Source organism: Petaurus breviceps, unplaced genomic scaffold (genome assembly GCF_028583685.1).
Source record: "Petaurus breviceps papuanus isolate PSGF00001 unplaced genomic scaffold, PetGlider_PUasm1.0 79, whole genome shotgun sequence".
NCBI lineage: Eukaryota > Metazoa > Chordata > Mammalia > Diprotodontia > Petauridae > Petaurus > Petaurus breviceps.
In genome coordinates, this window is record NW_027186523.1 from 14169720 (window position 1) to 14196052 (window position 26333).

At 35.6% G+C, this 26333-nt stretch overlaps 1 protein-coding gene across 8 annotated transcripts in view; it reads right to left on the reverse strand.

Moving 5' to 3' along the window:
• LOC138175833 (USP6 N-terminal-like protein) overlaps window positions 1-26333 on the reverse strand; it is a 201909-nt gene that overhangs the window by 72268 nt on the left and 103308 nt on the right. For 7 of the 8 annotated variants that reach the window (XM_069106384.1, XM_069106381.1, XM_069106382.1 and 4 more), the window contains 3 exons: window positions 22651-22718; window positions 13921-14003; window positions 10430-10469 (listed from right to left, as the gene is read on the reverse strand). In XM_069106384.1, coding sequence (XP_068962485.1) covers window positions 10430-10469; window positions 13921-14003; window positions 22651-22718 — 191 coding nt within the window. Of the gene's footprint in view, window positions 1-10429; window positions 10470-13920; window positions 14004-22650; window positions 22719-26333 lie in introns of those variants that run through there. The other variant, XM_069106386.1, reaches the window with a different exon arrangement.

Genomic DNA, 26333 nt, shown 5'->3' on the forward strand with positions numbered 1-26333 from the left:
TGTAAGATCATACTCCTCCTATCATCTGCTTCTTTGAGGATGGATAGCATCTTCCTTCATGAGGAAGTCTTTCCATGGTTTTTTTCTAATTCAACAAGCTCATCACTTCCTACACCACAGCAATATTTCAACCCAACCAACATCCTATCTGAGAGACTGTGCATGCAAGTTTTCCCCATATTTTCTGCATTCCATCTATTCTTGGTTACATGGGTTTTGTTTATACAAGAAAATTTGAATTTAATTTAAAATAGTTGAGATTATCCTTTATACATCTCAACAATGCTCTGGCCTTATAATACAGTTTAAGGTCTGATAGTGCTGAATCTACTTCCTTTATATCTTTTTCCCCCTGGTTTCTTTGGAGTTCCTGACCTTTTGTTCTTCCAAATGAACTTTATCATTTTCCTAATTTGGTAAAATAATTTTTAGTAATTTAACTGGGATGACATTGAATAATTCCTCCCAGTCTCTTCCTCTCCAAAACATCATCCACACTGCAATATGACACAAAGGATTACAGTGAAGGAACACAGAGGAAGAACGTGAAACAAAGTTCCATCAGAGTATACAAGAGACCACCTATACAAAAATAAGAAACAGCTGAGGAAGTAGTTCAGTAAGAAGATAAGCTTGGCAGAGAAGCATGCTTATGATGGAGAATGCTAATCATACAGACATATGCTAGATCTCTCCCTGACAATAGATGTAATTTATTGATTTGCACTAATGTTAATTTCTTTGTTCAAAAATATTGTGGATTTGGGAATCTTATCAGAGATATTTGATTTAAAAATTTTTTTAAATCAAAAAAGTTTCCCTTCTTTTCCTAATTGCAATCATTTTAAATCATGAACTATATTTTCTAATACAGTTTTTCTTGTCCTCCCCTGTGGACATATGTTTAAAGTTACAAATATCAAAGCAGATACAGTTATAAAGATTAATGAAATAGATACAAAGTTTAAAGTTACAAAGATCAAAAGTAGACAGTGACAGTTTTAGGGCACCTTGTCAAGTTCTTGAGACAATTTATCTGTAAACAATTTTGGTATGTCAACTGTAGTGGCCTTCGATATACTGCAAGGAGCAGTACCCCAAGCACTCTACTGAAACTGCTCTCTTGGGGAATCTCAGTGATATCAATCGCTAAATCAGACCGCCTTTTCCAGTTCTCTTCCTTGATCTTTCTGCAATGGCTGATACTGATGACTATTCCACCTCCTTCTAGACATTTTCTCCTAGAAACTTTCTCTAGTAGCTTTTGTGACACTACTTGCTTCTTGTTTAAATGCTCCTTATTTTCTATTCAGGATCATCATCCCATATAACCATCTGAGCACTAGCATCTATTAAGCTCTGTCTTGGGGACTCTTCACTCTTCTCTCTACATTTTCATTCCTGGTTATCTCAGCCTTACATAGGATCAATTTTAATTTCTATGTAAATGAATTCCAAATCTATTTATCTAGCCCTTATCTTTCTTTTGAGCTCCAGGCCCACATCACTAACAGTCTAATTAATGTCTTCATCAGCAAGTCAAAGAGGCACCTTAAACTAAAAACATCAAAAACTGAACTTATCTCTCCCACAAACCTTTCCCTCTTCCAAATTACCTATTTTTGTTGAGGGTATCACCATCTCCCCAGTCACCTAGGCCTATCCTATGACTTTAGAATCATTTCTGAGTTGTACCTCTTCCACACTGCCTGAATGCCCCTCTAATCTACTCCCAGATCTTGTTAATTACAATGGCACAATATCTCTCATATCCTCTCACTATACCAACTATAGCCTTTGCCTGTTTCAAACTGTCATTACCTCTCAATTGACCCATATAATAGTCCACTATAACTGAGGTATTTCCTCCCAGTCTCTCCTTCTCCAAAACATCATCCACACTGCAATATGACACAAAGGATTACAGTGAAGGAACACAGAGGAAGAACGTGAAACAAAGTTCCATCAGAGTATACAAGAGACCACCTATACAAAAATAAGAAACAGCTGAGGAAGTAGTTCAGTAAGAAGATAAGCTTGGCAGAGAAGCATGCTTATGATGGAGGATGCTAATCATACAGACATATGCTAGATCTCTCCCTGACAAAAGATGTAATTTGTTGATCTGCAATAATGTTAATTTCATTCTTCAAAAATGTTGAGGAACCCAGTAAGAAAAAAATGCTTTTCTGCATTTGATTATCACCAATAAGAAGAAACTAGTGGCTGAGGATGACTAGTGTAGTTCCTTGATGGGATTAGTACAGATAATTCTCACTTCATCTAAGTGAACCTTTCTACAGACCTTTATTTAAAGTGAGTTTTAAGTCATTTGAATTAAGTACTGGACAGTAAAGTTAACATAGGTTGTTTTTTTTGGAATGTGGGTTTCTTTCAGAATTCTTTACGTAAAGTCTAATTTGCACAATGCAACTTCAGGTTAAGTGAAAACTGTCTGTAACTACTCAATTTTAAAATTTGTGAAAGAAAAGGAAAAGCAATTTGGGAGAAGCCTGACATATATCCTAAATCTGAGATGAGCACACTTCAAAGAGCTTAAAGAAATAATAAGGATAACAGAGAGACATAGCTGGACAGCAGTTTTACCTAAATAGCTCCAAGGATTGTAGTAGGCTGCAAGTTTAATTTGATTCAAGTATTTATCTCATAGGCATTTCTAAGTTCTTTATATTTCTTTCCTTAGAGCTAGAAGAGGCCTTAGAGATCATCTTTTCCAACTCAATTATAATGATGATAATAATCATCAAAATATTCTCAGATGAGAAAACTGAAGCCCAGAGATTGAGATACTTGGACTTAGGAATCTTAAACAGCTTAAGTATAACCAAACTGAGGTTAGAATCCATGCCCTTGGACTTAAATAAAGGCAAAGGTTATTATGTTTATTTACTTTGTAGACAAAAATGTTGAAATACTGGATTTGTTTCTGACAACACAGTGATATAGAAGCCAAACAAGTTAATGAAATCTCGGGCTGCATAAAAGAGATATGCATTTATTTCTGGGTCATACATTTTAAGAAGGATACTGATGAACTAGTTTTCAGGGAAGAGTAATGAGGATTAATGAATGAATAATAAAAAAAAAAAGCACGTGTTTATTATGTGCCTAACAGTGTCCTAAGTACTAAGAATACAACAAAAGCAAAAGCAAAAAAGTCCCTGCCCTCAAGGAAGTTACCTTATAATAGGAGGAGACTACATGCCCAAAAGAGTGGGAGTCAAGGAAGAACACTTTGCTTGAAAAAATTAAAGGGATTGTGAGTGGTACCATAAGGGCAGAAACTGACATCCCCCTTCCAAGATCAATGGTACAGTTGATTTGATCAGGGTCCCAGAAATGGAGAGTCATATAGTATGGAGACATGGTTTCTGGGTGGCAAGGAAGGTGGAAAACACTTGTAAAGTAGGAAGTAGTGAAGGGTCTTAAATTGATGCTACTCTACTTCCCATCTGCAGTTCTGGCTGGGCTGAACTCCACAAATTAAGATACCCACTCCCAGGACAAGTTGATCACCATAAATCTTATCATAATGTTTAACTCAACCTTATCAGTACCTACCAACTTCTTCAGTCCCCTTTCTCCTCTGATTGGAGGGCTGGAGGGTGGAGCAATAAACTTCACTCAAAGCTTTCCTTTATAGAGGACAGAACTTGGTACTATGCAGCTCATTTCACTTTCCGCCTACAGCTCTGCTTGATCTGAACAGAACAAGATCTGCTCTTCTTTTCCAGCTTCTTTTTATGTGTGGTCTTTCCCATTATGTTCTAAGTTCCTTGAAGGCAGGAATTGTCTTTTTCTTATTTGTGTCCATGGCACCTAGCACAGTGCCTGGTACACAAGAGGCATTGAATATACTTTTACTGAACTGAATTATGTTAAGAATTGGAATGTAGACCCTTGGAATTCTAATCCAGTGATAATTACATTATATTCCTTTCCTTGGATAGAGTATAGAATCATTATTTTAGACCTAGAAGGGACCTGGGAAGTTATCTAGTCTAATGCCTTCACTTCACTTTATTAATTTATTTTACAGATATTTATTATCTCTCCCTCTCACTTTCCAACCTCCAACTGAATAAATTAAAAAAAAAAAGGGAAAACAGAATCCCCCTAACAAATATGCATAATTGAACAAAATAAATTCCTACACTGGCCATGTCCAAAAACTAAGTTTCATTCTGTCATTAAAAGTTCATCTTTCTGGCAAGAGGTGGTATGTTTCATCCTAAATGCTCTGGACTCATCATGGTAAATCATATGCCTTCATATGGAGGAGGAAATTGAGGCTGAGAGGCTTTGGGACTTGATAAGATCACACTTTTCTTAAAGAATTGGGATTCAAACTCAGGTTTTGTAACTCTAAATACAATACCTTTTCCATTCTTACATGTTATTCTACCTCAAACACATTTTAGAAGACTAATATATATTTTACATATAATATATATACATATACACATGTGTATGCATGCATGCATGCATATATATGTGTGTGTATGTACAGATGGATAGATAGGCTACAACTTCCATAGATTTTATCATAGTTAGAGATATGTGTCAAATTCATCAGAGAGTAAAGTTCCCTAAATAAAATCTGCTTAAAATCATGGAGGTAAGAAAAAAATACAGAGAAATAATCCAACCTACTCCACTTCAGGCGCAACACATTTATTCTTTTTTAAAAATTTTATTTTCTATTACTTTACAACAGTCAATTCCACAAATTTCTAAGTTCCAAATCCCCCGCACCCCCATGGTGGCATGTAATCTCATAGAGGTTCTACATATACCTTCACATTAAACATCAGTCAAGTTGTAAAGATTATAACCAATGGAATGAAAAACAAAGAAGAAGAAACAAAACAAAATGAAAAAGAGAGCAAGTAGTTTGCTTCAATCTGCATTCAGCCTCCCTAATAGTCTCTGGATGTGGAAATCCTTTTTCATCAAGAGTCCTTTGGAGTTAGTTGTCTTATAACCTTGCATTGCTGAGGCAAGCCCAGTCTATCAAAGTCAGTAATCACAGATAAGATGTGTGTCTGTAATCATGTAAAATGTTCTCCTGGTTTTGCTCCCCTCACTCAGCATCAGTTTATATAAGTCTCTCCAGGTTATTATGAAATCAATTCACTCCTCATTTCTTATAGAATAGTATACCATTACATTCATATATCACAACTTGTTCAGCCATTCCCCAATTGATGGGCATCCCCTTGATTTCCAATTCTTTGCCACCACAAATATTTTTGTACATACTGGTCCTCCTCCCAGTTGTATGATCTCTTAGGAATACAGCCTTAGAAATGGTATTGCTGGGTCAAAGGGTTTTTATTAAGTATAACCAAAGTATAACCAAACCAAACCAACATTGGACATAGTTCCAAATTGCTCTCCAGAATGGTTGGATCAGTTCACAACTCCATTAAAATGCATTAGTGTTCCAATTTTGTCCCCACATTTTCTCTAGCATTTACCATTTTCCTGATTTGTTATGTTAGTCAATCTTACCGGTGAGATGTGGTGTACCTAAGAATTGTTTTGATTTGCATTTCTCTAATCAATAGTGATTTAGAACATTTTTTCATATGATGATACTTTTAATTTCTTCCTCTGAAAACTGCCTGTTCATATCCTTTGACCATCTATCAACTGGAAAATGTCTTGTATTCTTGTAAATTTGAAAGTTCTCTGTTTATTTTAGAAATGAGGCCTTTATCAGAGATACTGATTGTAAAAATTCTTTCTCAGTTTTCTGCTTCCCTCCTAATCTTGGTTATATTGGCTTTGTTTGAACAAAAACTTTTCAATTTAAATTAATCAAAATTATCCATTTTGCATTTCGTAATGCTCTCTATCTCGTTTGATCATAAATCCTTCCCTTCTCCATAAATCTGACAGGTAAACTATTCCTTATTCTCCAAGACTGCTTACAGTATTTATATATCTAAATCACGAACCCAGTTAGACTTTATTTTGGTATACGACATAAGATATTGATCTGTGCCCAGTTTCTGCCAGACTATTTTATACTTTTCCCAGCAGTTATTGTCAAATAGTGAGTTCTCATCCCAGAAGCTGCAGTTTTTGCATTTAACAAACAGTTAGATTACTATAGTCACTGACTACTGTCAACACATTTATTCTTATGCAATGGATCCAGTAGCTCTGTCACAACTTCATTGTATGACTGATCCTATTTTTTAATATATAAACTCAAACTTCTTTGAAATTTCTTGTTTTCAATCTTCTATGTGTTAGGAAAACAATTAATCAAGTACATTAAAATTGTGTATTTAAAGTAAGATTACTTGGCAAAATATTGGAAATTACGGGGATGATCATCAATTAGGGAATGGCTAAACAAGTTGCAGCATATAAATGTAATGTGATATTACTGTTCTATTAGAAATGATGAGTAGGTGGATTTCAGGAAAACCTGGAAAGACTTATATGAACTAATGCAAAGTGAAGTGAGCAGAACCAGGAAAACAGTGTATACAGTATCAGCAACATTATGTGATGATCATCTATGAATGACTCAGCTCTTCTCAGCAACACAATGATTCAAAACGAGTACAAAGGAGTCACGAAGGAAAATTCTATCCATATCCATATAAAGAACTGATGAACTCTGAATGTAGATTGAAGCATATTTTTTTCACTTACTTTATTCTCTCATGGTTTGTTTTTCCTTTGGATCCGTTTCTTCTTCAACAACTATGACTAACGTGGAAATATTTTATATGATAGCATGACAGCACATGAATAAACTATATCAAACTGTTTACCATTTTCAGACAAGGAGAGGGGAGGAAGGAAGGTAGAAAAATTTGGAACTCAAAATCTTGTAAAAATGAATACTAAAAATTTTCTTGATAGGTAATTGGGAAAAAATAAAATACCATTAAAAACTTAAATGCCTGAAAAATTTCTCTCACAGAATTAAAATGACTCTTTAGTATATTGGCTTTGTGAGGGCTATACTGGCTGATCAGCAGCTTTTTCTGCTACTTCTGGGTTCAGGAGATTTTAACCTCCTCACCTTTGATAAACACTCGCCCTGAGTGCCCACTGTCCTGAATGGTGAATGCCCTATCTAGCCCACTATTTAAGCAGGTCTCAGCTATGCCTGACTTCATGTCTTACTCCCTAATGCCATCTCTTTGACATTCTTACCTTGCAGTCTCTGGTATTGTCTTCCCCTCTTACCTCCAACTATGTCACCGTTCTATCCAATCTATTACTGAACTATTTACCAACTTTTTCCTTACAAAAGTCCTCCTCCCTGGCTTCTACTTCCCTATAGGGAGTTTTCCCCCATTACAATGTAAGTTCCTTGAAGGCAGAGACTGTCTTTATTTTTTACTTGTATCACCAGCACTTGGCACATTGCTTAGAATATACTAAATGCTTAATAAATGGGTTTTCATTCATTCATTCCATCACAACAATGTTCTGGATAGCTGTTGTTGAAGAAAGTCTGACTTGCACATAAATTTGAGGAGTTCTTCTACACATGTGTATTTGTGAAGATATAGAGACACACACACACACACAATGTCTATGGTCTATTTTTCAATACTGACTGGCAATTTTCAAATACTTGATATTTCCATGTGTAAGTTATGCAAAATTTGTTTAACTGCTAACTATAGTAACCATTTTGAATGTTTTTATTTTTCCTTTCTAGGAATAAGGCACTCTCTTTGAACCAAGTTAAAGTGATACTCTTCCAACTGCTATAACAACCCATGTTAGCCAGGAGAAAGTCAGGAAGGTGAAAAGAACAGATTCTTTTCACTTCATATCCTGTTTGGCCCCAGTCTCCAGGACTCAGTCCCTTTCCTCACTAACTTTCCTCATTAGCTGCTTGGAGAGTTCATTTTACCTAAATATTAAATGTAGAACTTCATACAAAACTAATGACAGGCACTAATGCTCAGCAACAAAACTGAATTTAACAGCCCACTCTTCTATCACCACTCTCTTATTAAGTTCCCATCTGGCATTTTGTAGAGGTTCTGCTCTTACCCCTAATTAAATACCTTCTACTACTCAGAGCACTGGAGTCAACAAAGAAAATCAGTTTAAAAACATTCACCAAGAGAGCTGTCCATCAAAAACTAAATGAACAAGAGCTCATTTCAGCAGCAAAGGGAAATTCTCTCTCAAAGGGAGAGAAAAAAAATGGCAAACAGTAACTAGAATAAAGAAAAAGCAGAAAATGAGACATGACTATAGTACAAATAAGACAGGAGAATAAGCAGGGAAGCTTTTCTGTCCCTCATATCTTACTCAAGTCATTTGGCAATATAATCTAAGTTCCTTTAATAATGCAATTATATTACTACTTCTGATCACAAAACTACTTCTAGTTCTTCAGGATACATAGGATTATCTAAGTAAATGATTGTCTTACCACAAACAATAAGTTACAGCTATCTGAAGTTAAGAAGATGACCTCAAATCTATGTATACTAACTTTTCAGGGACTCAGCAAGGGTCTACTTTTGACAGAATTCACAGAGACATATTCTGATATCCCTTCACAGTATGAAAAATAAGCTTAGTCTAATCCATGGGAGAAAATGGTATTATTGCTATAAGTCACTGGACTGTTTATGTTTTGTTTATCATTATAAAGGACAATTCTTCCTCCTTCCCTGTATTACTCTCTTTTAAAGATTCATGTCAATCTATGCTGAAGTAAAATGTCAGTAATTTTTAAAAAACAGAAGAATACATTACATTTTATAAAACTCAAAAGATAAATAGAACAGAGGAAAACTCAAGAAATTTCATATTAAACATTTAATGAGAAATTATTAAAAATAATTTGCAAAATGTAAAATACATACATACATATATATGTACACACACAATAGACTTTGAGATCTATGTAACTCTCTGAGGATTTTGAATATTTTTTTGCACAGAGTAGGTACTTAATATATATTTATTCAATATGGCTTTGGAGGGATCTTTTTCTCCAAGCTGCTCATTTTATGAATGAGGAAAAAAAAGTCCTCAAAAAGACCAAGGTCACATAGCTAGTGAGTGACACTGCTAAGCCTGGAACTCAGGGCATGAGACTTTCAGTCTATTGTTCCAAGAAATATGCCGAGTCGATAGCCAGTTTGGGGAAATCAATCGCCATTAACTTAAAGTCTTTAGAAATCAGTCATTTAGCTGTGAAAACAGAGCATCCTGAAATCCTTCCAACAACAGAAAAGTGCTTCACAAATATGGAATTTTAATCCTGCTACTTCCCAAGCTACTCTTCTAGGAGATAGAGCAGACTCAAGGATGTTGCTTATAACAAATAGCAATAACTATGACCTCTGCCTTAGAGGAGAAAAATTAAAGTAATAAATGACTACTATCCCCACACCGTCCCTCTAAATTATCTAATGTCAGGTAAATAACCAAAGCCCAAGGGAATAATCCACATATCTCTAAAGAATCAACAGGTTCTATCAACTATGAGTTGATAAAAATAACCAGGAAATCACAGAATGCTCTGCTAAACTAAGTGCAAATATGTAGAGCTGTGTATTTCATTCTGTCTCTTCACCTCTGAATTCCTATACATCCTTCAAAGCTGCTCTTAAACTGGCAGATACCCCATTTTTGCCTTCTTTGATTCACCAAAGTTGCTAATAACCTTTCTCCTTAGGTCTCCTATATCACTGTTTTGTATGTTCCTAATGTACTTAGGTAATACTGTATCTTACAGTTTGTTTTTGTGCTTTTATCCCCCATTAGTCTAGAAGCTCTATATTTTTGTTTCTATATCCTCATCATTCAGTATAGTTCACAGAGCATAGTTAATATTTAGTATTTGTTGAAAGAATGAGTGAATGAGAGCAAGGATCAGTTCTTATCTAAATTTTATCTTTCTCTTGTTGTGCTTAAACACAGTATTCTCATTAAAGTTTAATAAAGGTTGAATCAATGAACAGATTGTATATATGATGCATTTGTACCTACATATATATTATGGAAACATATCTACACATGTATATGGATCTACATGTGTAAGAACAAGACCAACTTTAGCTAAATCTTCAGGTTATGCTATAGGTCTCAAATCAAGCCAGCTTTCTCCTAACTCTCCTGTTTTCTGTTAAGATCAGAATATAATTTCTGTCTGACAATAACAATAATATTTTGTTTCTAAGTTCCTATACCAACTCTTAATATCTTTTAAGGACTGTTCATATCAAATTTAATTCACAGGTGATATAATCAAGGCTAAATGCTATGATCTTTGAAACTTCCAATAGCAAAGATGTCTTTAAATTCTCTATGATGGATCTGATTACTTTATGCATTATAAGGAAGGATTTCCTAATAAAAGGTGTAGAATAAAAGCTACAAATAAATATAAAGTATAACTTACCCTTTCTACTGCTGCATTGTGGTATGGAAGCTCCTCCTCACTGTGGGAGGGAAAGTGTTAATGAGATACAATTTTATGTTCAAGAATACCATTATATTTCTTTTAATAACACACCTACAGATATACAAGGAGATTTACAGCTACTGTTGTCTGTTGTTATCGTAACTAGGAATAATAAACATGTCCATTGCACTCTATATGACTAGCACAAGACAGGTACAAAATAAATGCTTGTTGATTGGCCAATTTAATAGAGATGATAATTTTATCCCAGAACCACAACCACTATACATTATCCTTCTTCATCAATCCTAACCTGGAGCCCATGAACTTTTAAAAAAATGGTTCTACTTAAATTTTTATTTTTCTTTGGGGAGGGAAGGGAAGTTAAGAAGCAAGGTTGGGGACAAAGGTATGAAACAGAAAGATCAGGATCACTTAAAGTGTCTATCCCTTCCCAGGTCATGAAGTAGTTTTGTTTTGTTTTTGAGAGAGAGGCAAATTGGGGTTGTGACTTGCCCAAGGTCACACAGCTAGTAAGTGTCAAGTGTCTGAAGCAGAATTTTAACTCAGGTCCTCCTGATTCCAGAGCCAAGGTTCTATTCACTGTACCACCTAGCTGCCCCTACAAAGTAGTTTTGAAAAAAAATATTTTTGATAACTATATTTCTATAGAATTGATTTCCTTTGTAATTTCATAAATTTTATTTTATGTAGTTAAAAATAGTATTTTGAGAAGGGTGTCCACAGACTTTGAAAGAATACCAAGGAGTCCATGATACACAAAAAGTTAAGAACCTCTGCTTTGGGTCAATCAATAAATGGCTACATTAAATTTAACAAAAGAAAATAAATGTTATATGAGTTGAAAAGAAAACTTCAAATCTTGTTTAATGATCTGAATCTTCTAGACTGAGTGTAAATAAGAAAAATATGCTGTTTATTTTAGTACCTATAATTTCTGATTAACTCAGGGTATATATTTCTGTTACTCTTAAGTAACATAGTATCATTCTTTCAACTCAGAATCTTAAAGTATATCAACAACACCATAGCAAATCTAAACTGTAGTTTCAAATGAGAAGATTCTGAAGACTTGGAATCATAAAGGTTTTATCTTAGCTTTTCAGATTTGCCAAAAGTTTATTGTAAACTGCGTGATCTATTGTAAAGGGTGATCTATTCAAGCTGACTATCACAATTATATAAACATACGTTACTAAATTGTTTTAAAATTTTTTTGCTGGAATTTTTTAAATTTAAATTTAGTATGATAAAATTTCCCTTTTAGGTATACTTTCAGTTTAAAATAACTTCTTTTTTTCCTCCTCTTTTCCTTCTCCCATCTTTTAACTCATGACCTGACAGGCTGAAAGCCTATAAGTAAAGAGCACTGTCGATAGCTCAATAAAGACTATCTTTTGTTCAGCAGATTGAATGCAGAGTAACTATTCTATAAACAAGAACTCTAGATACTTAAACATGACATCTCTCCATTCCCTAAGTATAACTCCTTCAGCCGGGCATAAATCTAAAACAAACCTCATTCCTCAGCAATATACAAAGATACTTCTGTTTTACCAACAGGCCAGTCTCGTTTCATTTCTTCAACATTCATTCTGTAGTTCTTTGGAGGACCAAACTAGCTATATACTGTCATATGTTGGTCTATACTATGTGACAATTTAAGTTTGAAATATATCTGTGAAACAAAGATTCAAAAAGAACTGAAGTAAACAACATTATAACAGAAAAATAATGTCTCCTCAGTATTGCTGAGTAAGCAATACTACATTACGTTGAACAATTCAGTTCAACAAGCACTTATTAAATACCTGTTTCCTGCGGAACACTGCTCTAAGCACCAAAGAAGATACAAATTTTAGTCTCTAGCCTCAATTTAGTAAGGGAATATGACAGATAAAGAGAAGCTAGAGATATATAGATGTATACAGATAGATATTACATAAACACACATATACATATGTAAAATTAATGATAATACAAACAGAACAAGATTAGTTAATAGAAAATGTACAGATGTAGGGAGAACTATTCAAGGTTCAAGGGGAAATCACTTCTAAATGAAAGAATTAGGAAAAGCTTGCTATTCTATTGATATCTGTATTTGAGACATCTTTCCCATCCAATCAAAAACCATAACAGAGAGTACTTAACCATTTTAGAAAAACAACAAACCAACACAGCAAGGAGATTATTTATAGTCCTTTAGCCAAGAAATGGCCAGAAGCAACTTCTAAATTCCTCAGAGAAAGTGGATAAGTTTTACATCTCTAAAAACCCCACAATGCCATGGGGAAAAAAAAACCCAAGCTATAATCCTGTCTATGAGGTCACCTCCAGAGAAAGTTTTTTTACTTGAAGTTAGCAATTAAAGCAAAAATTGATGGCTTCTTTTAAAAAAATTTAATGAAATATCTAACATTTCTTGATTGAAATTCATTTCTTTGCTTCTTTATTTTCATTTTTGCTACTTACTGAAAGAATACATTAGGAAGCTAATGAAAATTCAATACATTTAAAGAATACAGTTTAAGAGAATGAAAGCTGGTACAAGTGTCTCATTCCATAAATTTTGAACTCTACTGTCTGAAGTGTGCCCAAGGCAAAGCAATACTCTAACATTAGCAAAATATTCTGAAACACATACTTCAGTGTTAATAGGCTTCTTTCTTACACTAAAAAAAATAACACAGGAAAACTATCTTTTAAGATGTCCAATTTTAAAAACACATATCCCTCCAATGTCCAAAACATTTACTAGTAATAAAGCAAAAACAACAACAAAAAGCAACCAAAGAACAACTAAAAACAATTAAGACTAAAATAAAAAAGAAATAAAAATTCTAAAATGTCTAACAAATCTCAACTCCACCAAAGCCAAATGAAGATGAGTAGGAATAATTAAAAAGTCTCTTCTTCCTCCGCCTCAAAAAGACCCCCAATAACACATTTACCTATAATTTTTTAAATTCTTAAGGACACTCTAGGTTCTTGGTACCAGAACCACCTATATGTATAAAAAATCTTTAGCTACCTTTCCTTAATATGCATGAAAAAATAGTTTAAAACAGTTCTTTACAAGGTTCATTCATTTTTCATGCACCTAACAGCAAAACTGCTGAGTGTTAATTATTTTTAAAATGAATTTTCCTAACAATTTTAAAACTAGAATGCTCCTAATTTTATTTCATTTTGAAATATTAGTAATAGTCATAAGTTTTATTTAATTTTTTTCCAATAAAAGAAAAGGCACACAAAAAAATTGTTACTTCTCACAGTAGTTCACTCAGAAAGGCTAAAAAACCATGGGAATTTTATAACTGAAAGTATAATAAAGGACGATTTAGAAGTTACTCAGTACATTACTATTTTCACAAGTTATCTTAAAAATAATTCAAATCAATACTTGCAATAATTGCATAAAAATATTCTTAATTAAATAGTTATGTTAAATCTGTGTAACTCACTGTAAAAAGCCAAATCTGTCAGTGACTTTGTAAACAAGATAATCAGCATCTTCCCAAGGTTCAATTTCTGCACCTTCACGACCCTGAGGTAAGAAAAGGGAAAAGAGTGAACATTTATGTAATGATTAACTATATTTTAATGCCATATATTTTTCCATAGTGTTCAAATTTTATAAAGTGCTTTCCTTGCCCTATGAGGCATGCAGTACCAAATATTATGTAAAAAGGATTATTTGTTTTACAGATGAGCAAGCTCAGAGAGTCAAATGATGTGCCATAATGATGCAGCTAGTAACTATCAGCTAAAGTTTTAGCCAAGGTCTTTCTGACTCCTTTTCATTACACAGTATTACTCCTTCAAGAAACCAAAAATCTATGTCATTTTACATAAGGAACTACTCCCAATGACAACAGTAACAGCTGGAGAAAAGTAACATAATCCATCTTATTCAAGAACTTCTGTTTTAGGGGGCGGAGCCAAAATGGCGGAGTAGAAGCACGACCTTCCCCAATCCATGTAAAAAGGGGACTCTGAACAAATTTTGGAGTTGCAGAACCCGTAAAATGACAGAGAAGCTAACCTCCCGCTGAGGACAGCCCAGCAGGCAGGAATCCAGCCCAGCATTCTGGAAGCTGAGCCCAGCCCCACGCCAAGGCCTTAGCCCCAGGGCGGGCGGGACCAGCAGCTGACTGGAGGGACTCCAGATCAGCAGCAGCTGTGGCTGTTTCTAGATTTATCAACACATAGAAGCAAAGGACAAAGTGACAGGTCAGTGCAGTCTGGACTTTGGGACCCAGTAAGTGGGAGTGCATGGCTTTTGCCCCCCGGGGCGAGAAGCCACTGAAACTCCGGCACAACCAGCCAGTGCCACGTGGCAGCTTCAGCTCCTGGCCTGCAGACTATAGGGAGACCAAGCACCAGTCTGAGGGGTAATCACTCTTGCTTTAACCTTCTTGGATCTAGATTGCAGTCTAGGGTGGAGGTCCTAGGGTGTCTGTCCAGCTTGCCAGAGCGTGTGGAGATCTCAGAGAGGGCTCCCATCTAATACCTCCGGCTTCTGAGAAAACCCCAGCGTTTGGGACGAAAGCTCCCCTGTCTGGTGGCAAAGTCCTACTGTGGCAAAAAGCCCAGGGGTCAAGTGACTGAGGGGCAACATGCCCAGGCAAAGGAAACAAAGCAGACAGTAGATTCCAACATTACACTCCTATTTTGGGGACAAAAAGGAGCAAAGCATGGAACAGGAGAAAACAGTGAAGTCAGAACTCCTTCACCAAAAGCTTCAAAGGAAAATACAAGCTGGTTACAGGCCATAGAGGATCTTAAGAAGCAGATAAGAGAAGTGGAGGAAAAATTAGGAAGAGAAATGAGAACAATGCAAGAAAATTATGAAATGAGAGTCAACAGCCTGACTGAGGAAAATAATACCTTAAAAAACAGACTGAGTCAAATGGCAAAAGAGGCTCAAAAAGGCAATGAGGAGAAGACTGCCTTGAAAAGCCAAATTTGCCAGGTGGAAAAAGAATCTCAAAAGCTCAATGAGGTAGAATCATTGCTTCAGAATTAGATTGGAGCAAAAGGAAGTTAATGACTTTATGAGAAATCAAGATGCTGTTAAACAGATCCAAACAAATGAAAGAATAGAAGGCAATGTGAAATACCTCACGGGAAAAACCACTGACCTGGAAAATAGATCCAGGAGAGATAATGTTAAAATTATTGGACTACCTGAAAGCCATGACCAAAGTAAGAACCTAGAAATCATCCTCCAGGAAGTTCTCAAAGAAAACTGCCCTGATGTTTTAGAACCAGAGGGCAAAAGAGAGGTTGAAAGAATCCACCGATCACCTCCTGAAAAAGATCCCAAAAAGAAAACTCCTAGGAATATTATAGCCAGGTTCTGGAATTCCCAGATTAAGGAGAGAATATTACAAGCAGCCAGGAAGAAACAATTTGAATATTGTGGAAACACAATCAGGATAACCCAGGATCTGGCAGCTTCTACACTGAGGGACTGAAGGGCTTGGAATATGATATTCCGGAGGGCAAAGGAGCTGGGATTAAAACCAAGAGTCACCTACCCAGAAAAACTGAGTATCATGTTTCAGAGGAAAATATAGTCATTTAGTGGAATAGAGGACTTTCAAGCATTCTTGCTAAAAAAACCAGAGTTGAATAGAAAATTTGACATTCAGATACAAGAAGTAAGAGAAGCATGAGAAGGTAAACAGGGAAAAGAAATCATAGGGAACTTATCAAAGTTGAACTTTAACATTCCTACATGGAAAAACAATAATTGTAACTTATGAAACTTTTCTCAGTAGTTGGAAGGGATTAGAAATATATATATATATGTCTATATATGAGGGTATATGGGCATATGAATACATATGTGAATGTGTGTATATATGTTTACAGGTACACATAGATAGAGGGCACAGGACCAATTTAACAGGAAGGGATGATACTTAAAAGGTGAAATTAAGAAGTCAGACAGGAATATAATGAGAGGAGATGGGGAGAGACAGATTGGGGTAAACTATCTCATACAGAAGAGGCAAGGGAAAGTGGTTACAATGGAGAGGAAGAATAGGAAGGCAAAAGGGAATGGGTCAACCTTACTCCCATTGAATTTGGCTTGAGGAGGGAATGAAATACACACTAAATAGGGTATCTCACCCTACAGGAGAGTAGGGGGGAAGGGAATGAGAGGGGGGGTGATGGAAGGGAGGGCAGGCTGAGGGGGAGGGAAGTTGGAAGCACCCACTTTTGAAAAGGTATGGGATCAAAGCAGAGAATGAAACAATTTTGAGGTGGGATAGGAGGGAGGGAAATATAGTCAGTCTTTTACCATATATCTACTATGTATTGTTTTGCATTAGCCACACATATACAACCTATACTGAACTGCTTATCTTCCCAGTACGGGTGGGTGACAAGGAAGGAAGAGAATGAATCTGAAATTGAAAGTTTTAAAATCAAATATTCAAATATATATATATGTATATACACTATTATTAATACTATCTTACATGTAATTGGGAAATAAGATATACAGGCACTGAGGCATAGAGATCCACTGGAAAAGTAGAAAGGGGTATGGGAGAAAATATGGGAGAGAGCAGATTGGAGGAGGGGATATCCTATGGGACTGCTATTTTGGGGCGGTGGATAGGGGAAACACGGGGAGAAAATTTGTAACTCAAAATCTGGTAGAAATGAATGATGTAAATCAGAAATTAATAAAGCATTTTAAAAATAAAAGCACTTCTGTTTTATAAAAATGACTTTCCAAACTTAAAAAAAAAAATCTCTATTTCCATGGTTCTTAAACCAAGATACCAAGGATCAGTAAACAATTTTATCAATCCATCTCTTTCTGAAAAGTACATTAAGAAACAAGAAAATATCCAGGGCATCACTAAGAGGACCACCAAACAGAATCTTCCAAATAAAAATTTTGTTTAAAGATAAAAAAAACTTTCAGAGCTGTTTCAAAGGCTTTGTTATATTAGACAACTTTGTAAGTTTGTGGCAAAAAGTAGCCATCCAAATTAATTTATAAAATTAAAATTTTAACCTAAATTTCAAGTTGGGGCTGTTGTTGTTGTTTGGTATATGGAAATGCCAAGATAACAATCCCTTTGTGCCTCAATGAGCTATATTCAACCTTTTGGTGAGTTTTTTTTGTCACCAATTCAACAAGCACCTATCAAATATTTACTACATTCTAGGCACTGGGCTAATTGCCAGGGATTATATATATATATATATAAAGAAATTAGCCCAGTGCCTAGAATGTAGTAAGTATCAAAGAACTCACATCCTAAGGGAGGTGCCAACATCACAATAACTGGGTACACAGAAGATATATATACAGAGTAGAGGAAAGGTAATCTGTGTAGAAAAGAAACTAGCAGATGGGAGGACCGTGAAAGGCTTTCTGAAGATGGTAAACTTGGAACTAAATCAAGAAAACTAAAAGGCAAAGGTGAGGGGGTAATGCATTGCACAGCTAGCTAGGCTAGCCCTCAAAAAACACACAGATACAGTTTCTGTTTTTGTTCTTAAAATCTATCCCACTTTGGAGGGCCTGTCAAAACTTGCAGTCCACTCCTAAATTACCTCCCCATCACCATGAGGCATTACTACTGTAATGGAGGAGGGATAACAATAACTAGGTATATTACTACTATAATGCTTCACGGCCACTTTTAGTGGAACTATTTTTAGCTGAAAAAATTGATTCTTAATCTGTCAGTCTCAATTTGTTCTTTCGTAGTCTCCAAATATGTAGGATATTGGGAATCCTGAGCTGTCATGGATTTTTCTTATAAATATTATTGATGATGTTCTGTCATTTCAGTTGTGTCTGACTCTGTGACTCCTCTTTTCGGATTTTCTTAGCAAAGATACTTGAGTAGTTTGCCATTTCCTTCTCCAGGTCGTTTTACAGATGAGGAAACTGAAGCAAAACGTGTTGTGACTTGCCCAGGGTCACATAGCTAATGTCTGAAGCCAGATTTGAGTTCACAAAGATGAGTCTTCCTGACTTTAGACCTGGTACTCCATCCACATTTCCACCTAGCTGCCCTATAAATATCATTACTTAATCTTTTATTCTAAGATTAAAAAAACAAACAGGAATAACAGACTTTGATAACCAATTTGAACAATATGCTCTGGATGTATGAAGAGTTTGTAAGAAAAGAAGTTAAAGGAGAGGGGGAATATTTAGTCTATAATAAGAATCAGAATTTATAGTTAACTTCATGTTTAAAGATTAAAACACTTAGTATATAATAATCAGAAGCTTTAAATTGCAGTAAGAAAAACCTAAGTTAAACATGGAGAAGAATACAAAGGGTTCTAGAGAGAGTAATATAGCTTAGGTTACAAAGGACCTTCACTTTACATCAAAGAAGGTCATATCCTAGAAAAAAAATAACATCTAAATGATATATAAAAATAGGAGAATATCTCTTCCCTCAAAAGATTAGTGTAAATAGGTAGGATAAAAGCAACAAGAACTTGTAATCTGTTTATCATTTAATCAAAAACCACTTTTATTAATAAATACTGTTAACAGTAGGAGCAAAGAGCTTCTTCTTTTCCCTCTTCCTCAACTTACATCTCCCGGATGTGTTCTGGGACAATCTCTTCACCCCTGTTTCTTATAATGAAGTGACCCTTCTTGCCAAAGAAAATAATTCTACATGCACAAGTGATCTCATGCCATCTAGTATTGTCCAATAGATTGTTCTCTTTATCATCTCCTTTACCTCACTTACCTTGAATTTCTCCCCATCTATTGGCTATCTCTACAAAGATGCCTATGTTTTCCCCATTCTCAAAAACCCCTCACTTGATCCATTAATCCTCAATAACCATCAACCTCTATTTCTGCTCCAATTTGTGGCTAAAGACATGGAAAAGCCAATCTACAATAGGTGTCTTTCCTCTCATTCCCTTGATATTGTGTGGCTTCCAATCTCATCAATTCAACACAAACTGTTCTCTCCAAAGTTATGTAATTGTTAGATCTGATGGTCTTTTTTCAATCGTTACCCTTCTTGATAGACTTTGACACTGTCATTTCCTGATACTCTTTTCTCTATGTCTTCATGACAGCACTCTATCCTGGTTCTCCTCCTACCCATCTGACCACTCCTTCTCTGTCTCCTTTGTAGGTCTGGATCCCAGTCGTGCCCACTATATCTCGAGTACATCAAAGGGCACTGTCTTGGGAACATTTCAATTCCACCTTCATTCTATTTCACTTGGGAATTTCATTAGTTCACATGGAGTCAATGATCACCTCTACGTTGATGATCCTCAAATTTACTTATCCAGCCCTAATCTCTCTGCAAATTTCCAATCTCTCATCTCCCAACTGCCTAGTGGACCTCTCCAACTGAATATTATCTTTCGTCCAAAACCCTTCTCTCTTCTTAATTTCTCTACTACTGTTGAGTAGCCATCCTCCTAGTCACTCACAACCTAGGTGCCATGAGGACAACTTCTCAACTCTTTCTCTCATCTCCTATATCCCATTTATTACTAAGGCCTGTCAATGTTATCCTCATAACATTTCTCGTTTGTGCTCCCTTCTCTTCTCAAACACATGCCACCACCATGATACAAGCCCTCATCACCATGTACAGAGTAATGAAATAGTCTGGTTGTTGTCTCCCAACTTCAGTTCATCCTTTAATCAGCTGCCAAAGTGATCTTCCTGAAGCACAGATACCAGTGGCTCCCTATCACCTCCACGATAAAATATAAAATCCTCTATTTGATATTCAAAGCCCTTTATAAGCTACTTCCCTCTTACTGACAGTCTTCTTACACCTTGGCATGTAATTTTAAATTCAGTAACCTTGACCTCCTTGCTGTTCCACGAACAAGACCTCTAATCTTCTAGTTCTAGTCATTTTCCCTGGCTGTCCCCCAAACCTGGAATGCTTTCTCTCTTCACTTCTGCCTCCTGGCTTCCCTCAAGTCTCAGTTAGAAATTCTACTTTCTCCAGGAAGCTTTTCCCAATTTCCCTTAATTCTAGTGCCTCCTTTCTGTTGATTATCTTCAATTCCCCCCTCTATATGGCTTGTGTGTATGCCATCTCTTCCATTAGACTGCACACTCCTCAAAAGCTGGGAGTGTACCTTTCTTTGTAGCCCTAGTGCTTAACATAGTGCCTAGCACATAGTAGGCACTTAAATGCTCACTGATTGGTGAAATATATATAGTACTTTAAGACTTGTTAAGTACTTTATATTATCTCACAATTTCTAAATACTTATTTTCCTATTAGAATGTACACTCCTTGAAGGAAGGGACTGTTCACTCTTGTCTTTGTATCCCAGCATTTGTCACTTATACTTAGTGACTGATATATACTAACTTGCTGATTCCCTGGTTAAGACCAGCAATCAGCTAGTAAAGGAGATGAGTAGAAAAAGCACCATAATACTATACTGCTAAATATAAACATTAAATAAGAAGTGATAAAATACAGCTTTTAAATGTGAATTGGCTGTTAATGCTGAACTTTGAGATTTCTTCTCCAATACATTTATTTATATATCATCTTTAATAACACTAAAACTACTGAAAATAAAGTAAAACTTGTTTCAAAAGCATCATGGGTGAAAATTACATGACAAATAAATAGTGGAATGTAAACACGGAATGATTGCTAGTGTTATAGACAGGGGATCTTCCTAATAGGACGGCAACGTAAATATAAGGAGTTGCTCAATGAGAAACAGAGGTTGATAGGACTTAAAGCTGGAAGCAGCTCTAACAATCACATCTACTCTAATACTCTCATTTTAGCAGATGAAGAAAATGAGTCACAGAAAGGATAAGCAATTCCCTTGATGTCACACAGGTAATAAGTAGCAGATCTAGGAGGTAAATACAGATCCTCTGACTCCAAATCCAGTGTTTTTTTTCCATTATAATACACTGCCACAAATAAGAGAATTCTCCTTTTGAAGGAGATGTTGAACTCTTTCCATAGGGAAATTAAAGAAGAAAATATAAGTGATGCAGGCATACTACAACTTACAAACACCCTACTCTTAGTTAATTAGTATATTTCAATACTTGTGTGCAAACCTCATTTTCTTTACTACTGTTGTGAGAGCTGTTACTACCAAAGTGTAAATGCTCGCCTCCTAGGTTCCTGAATCACCGTAACATCTGCTTTTACTGTTCTCTCCAATATTACAAAGTTACCTAATGTTTCAGTGCCCTCCAAGATAGCCTCCAAGATGAGAAGGTGCACAGCTATATCATTAGGGTGTAAGCTCCTTATAGGTAGGAATTGATTCATTCTTTCTATCTATATCTTCATCAGTAACCTGCCCCAGTACCTGGCTTTAAGAAATGTTTGCTGATTGACTGACTGGAAGAGTGAAATTCCTCAACAGCTTCCCTACAGCAATGAAAACACAGGTTTGGACCAAACAGAATAAATAACAGAAGAGAAATGCAATAGGGAATAAAAATGAACAATCATGAATTTTAGTGTGTATATGTAATGATTATAAGCAAAAGGATAAAATATTAATGCAATATATACATTAGTGAATTATGCATTATTGTATATATAATTATTACTTACATATAATCATGTAACACCATAATTATATATAATATATGTATTATACATAGTTGTATAGAATATGCATACATTACTATATATAATCACATATTAGTGAAAAAATTCTGACTTTTAAAAAAGAATCTTTCACAAGTTTTTTTTAATAACCAAAACAAAAAATAGAACTAATACAATGTATGAAAAGCAGCCATAGCATGAAAGATAGAAAACTGGTCCTGAGTTAGAAAACCTTGAATCCAGATTTTGCCTATGGTGCTACTAACTATGTTACTCTGAGTAAGTTCATCTTAGCTCCCAATGTCACCGGGCAGCTCTCTCAGACCAAGCTGCAAAGCAAATGCCAATCTGTATTGGTGAAGAAAGTTTCCTTAACAAGAGAGCCTTATACCAATGGAGATTTAAAAGCAAAAAACCCCTGCTAAATATGAGCTATAGAAACAATAAAGAAAAAAGATAATCTCAATGTTTACTTGAAGAAAAAAGATGATGTTTACTTGAAATAAATAAACTGTTCTTGTAATTTAAGCTCTCCAGGTCAACGGATTTCTATTTTTAACCTTTTGATAAAATTAAACTAACAAAAAAGTAAATACAGATACTTACTCGGTCATATTTGGCAACTATTTCAGCCCGTTCTTGGGCAAGTTTAAGCTCTGCATCCTCCTCCGAATCTGTAGAGTTGAAATGTTGTAGTTATTACAAGAAAAACAAATATTCCCTTTAAGAATTAGAGATATAATTTTTAAAATAAGAAAGAAAATAATATAATATAAACAGCAAAAGAGAACATCAGGAATGTAAGTCACAACAAATGCTAAATAATATTAAACAGCTCGTGGTTAGAATCAGTTCAATGGGAATAATGTAATAATGTTTGTTTCCAAAATACTTATTGTAAGGCATTTAAAAGAAAGAAAAAAAATAGGAACATGATGAATGGTACCCAGAAGGGTCAATTATACATCCAGTTTCATTGTGTTATGCATACAAATGCATACATATACACAGACCCATCCCTCCCTCATATATGTGTATACATAAACAAACACAGATATAAAAGTATATATGTGTAAAATATGTGTGTAAATATGTATATTAAGCATTTAAAAAATAAGACACAATTCAACTTTGCTTCCGAATTGATTGAGGGAGGGGAGAACAAAATCCAAAATGACCCTTACAATTAAGAAAATCATAAAATCTCAGAATTTTAGAGTTGGTAAAGTACTCAGCAGCTGTATAATCCAAAACATCATGGAAAAAGAACCCTCCCTACAACATACTCAACAAATTGTCATCTGGCCCCTGCATGAAGACTTTCAATAACTGATAATCTCTAGAGATAGTCCATTTCACTCTTATTCAGCTCTATTTGTAAGGAAATTTTTTCTACCCATCAAACCTAAATTTCCCTCTTTTCAAATTCTATCCAATGCCCCTCTTTCTACCCTTAGTGGCTAACCAGAACAAAGCAAATCTCTCTTTCATGGGATCACTCTACAAAAGACAACTATCGAATCCCTCTCAAATTTTTTCCAGATGCATCCCAGCTTCTTCAAACAATCTTTGTGTCATGGACTCAAAAGTCCTTCACCATCCCAGCTGCCTTCTTTTTATATGCCCTTTAATTTATTAACTTCCTTCCCAAATTGTGGCACACAGGTATTCCAGCAGTGATCTGTCCAGAATATTTCAAACAAAACAATAAAATCCAAGATTGAGCATACATAGACACACACACATACATACTACATACTACACACACACACAAACACACACTATACTGACATAAGATTTTTTAAGACTTTGATATAGGTAATAGAAGAAAAAGACATGAAGGTATATAAATTCACCAAAAGTACAATATGAATAAAAAAGATATAGCTAGCATAAAAACCAAAAACAAACAATTTAATAAAGGGCCTATAATAAGTGAGAGCTGGGAATTACATCCATTATAAAAGATTATAATTTATTTGCATCCATTATAAAAGATTATATTTCCAATTTTCCTTCTAATGGATAAATAAATCAAAGCTCTATGTGTCAACTATGTTGAAACTATAGAGTACTGAAAGATCAACAAAACTGACCAATGAAAAATGTACATTTTTAAAGGAATTGGAGTGAGCCCATTCAAGAAATATAGGGTAAGGGATAATAAATTCAATGTCATAGCTTTTTACACGAAGAGAGTACTGAACAGAATGAAAGGCAACATGGCATAAGTGGAAAGTATGCTCCTCTTATAATCAGGAAGACTCAGTTTCTAAATTTCATCCCCATATTTACTAACATGTTAATCTTGGACAAGAACCATGATTTTCTCCCAGCTACTGTTTCTTCACTTGTAAAATAAGGACACGAATACCTTTAGTTGGCCTCGAGGCCACATGTGGCCCTTTAGGTCCTCAAGTGTAAGGTTTTAGTTTTACTAAATATAAAAAAATGAATAAATTACTATAGAGAAACAGAAATATATTCAGAAATGAGTGGTATAATAATATAAAAAAATAGACAGCAACTTCTGAATCACATGAACAACATGATGGAGGACTAGATATTTTTTTGGATGACTACAACTTATCAGACTTTTTCAATACAAATTAAGTGCCAAAGTTAAAGCAATTATAGCTCTCTTCACTTAGACACTTAGAATCCAAAAGAAACAAACAAAAAAAACCTCATGAACTGACACTCACTGACCCTGAGCTCACTCAGAACCCCTCAACTGCACCTCCTACACTCAACGCGGTACAACACCTAGAACATGTTGCCATGACAAAGGAGGACATCACTGAGCTTTTGGGGCAATTTAAGATTCAAGAAAACCAGTTGCCCAGAATCCCGGCAAGAGACCCAACAATATATTATTTTGTAATAAAGTGACAACAGGTAGTGAAGATCATAAGACCTGGTGAGTTGCAGACAGATAGATCTTTTACTGGCTAGTGCAGTAACTGACTGCTTACTCCCTGAGAACATCCCTGGAGAAATGCCAACCTCTGACTTCTGTCTCGGCATGTAAGGCAAGTCTACTTGAGAAGAGGGGTGACTTCTATGTCTTTGTGGGCTGCCATGTGTGTTGATGAGCCCAGGGGGGAAAAGCAAAAGCATTCCCTTTCACTTGCTCAACACAATTGAAACTGGAGGCAAAAAAAAAATGGCATAGGCTCTTTTTTGTATCGGGATAGAGGTGAAAAGTAATGGTTCAGAAAAACAAAATGTATATCACCGTTCTTGTATCCTAGTCTCTAAATCACACTTTGCAAAACTGCCAAATAATCTGGCTACCTGCCTAAAACCTGTAGTGGCTCTCTGTTGCCTTTTCATCTCTCAACTTCACTTCATGCACTCACTCTGCTCCACCTGACCCGGACAAATAATTGTCCAATCTTATTCTGCACAGTAATTTCTTTTCTAGACTTTACCTCATATCTGACACACCTTCCTTAATATCTGCCCGTTGATTACTTTCATCAATTCTTAGCTCAGGGGGCTATTTCTTCCATGAAGCCTTAGCCTTGGTAAAGGGGGGCGGGGGGAGGGCGGGAGGTGGTGGTAATGTGGTATGGTGGAAATTGGTGCTGGACTTGGAATGAGGAAAAGTGGAGTATGAAACCTCACTGGGCCTTTCATTTCATTATTTGCTATGCAGAATCTACCATAGGATCTTTGTAAGGCTTTGCAAACCTAAAAGTACTATATGAACATCAGTTATTCATTCCTCCTGTAAAAAAAATGATCTTACCTTCATTTTCTAATATTTTAGATTTATTTTGCTTTCATCATATTCTACCTTATAATCTACTTGTTCGCCCATGTCATGTCCCCCACATTAGACTATAAATTCCTGGAAGGTAGGAAGCATTATTTTCCATCTTTGTATCTCCTAGGTGCCCAATACAGTGCCTCATCCATAAGAACTACTTAATAAGCAGTTTAATTAGAAAAAAAAAAAAAACAAACACAAAACACTCAAACAAAAAACCTAACAGACACAAGGACCTGACATACTGACAAACATCAGGCTTGAAACAAAGCCCAAACCTATACCCTAGTCCCTGCTCCTTCTTTGCAGTGTTATGGGGACCCCGGCTCAAGGGTGAGTAGGTATGCTTTGATCTTATCAGCAAGTGATCATGGCAGGAGGCACCTTTTTAAGAACAAAATCTTCTGGGGGCTACCTGACAACCAGTGCTGCAAAGTTCTGAACTGCCAGTACTGCAAGCACAACAGGTCTTCTGGTGCTGAAGGACCACCCTGTAGTACCAGGCAAGGCATAC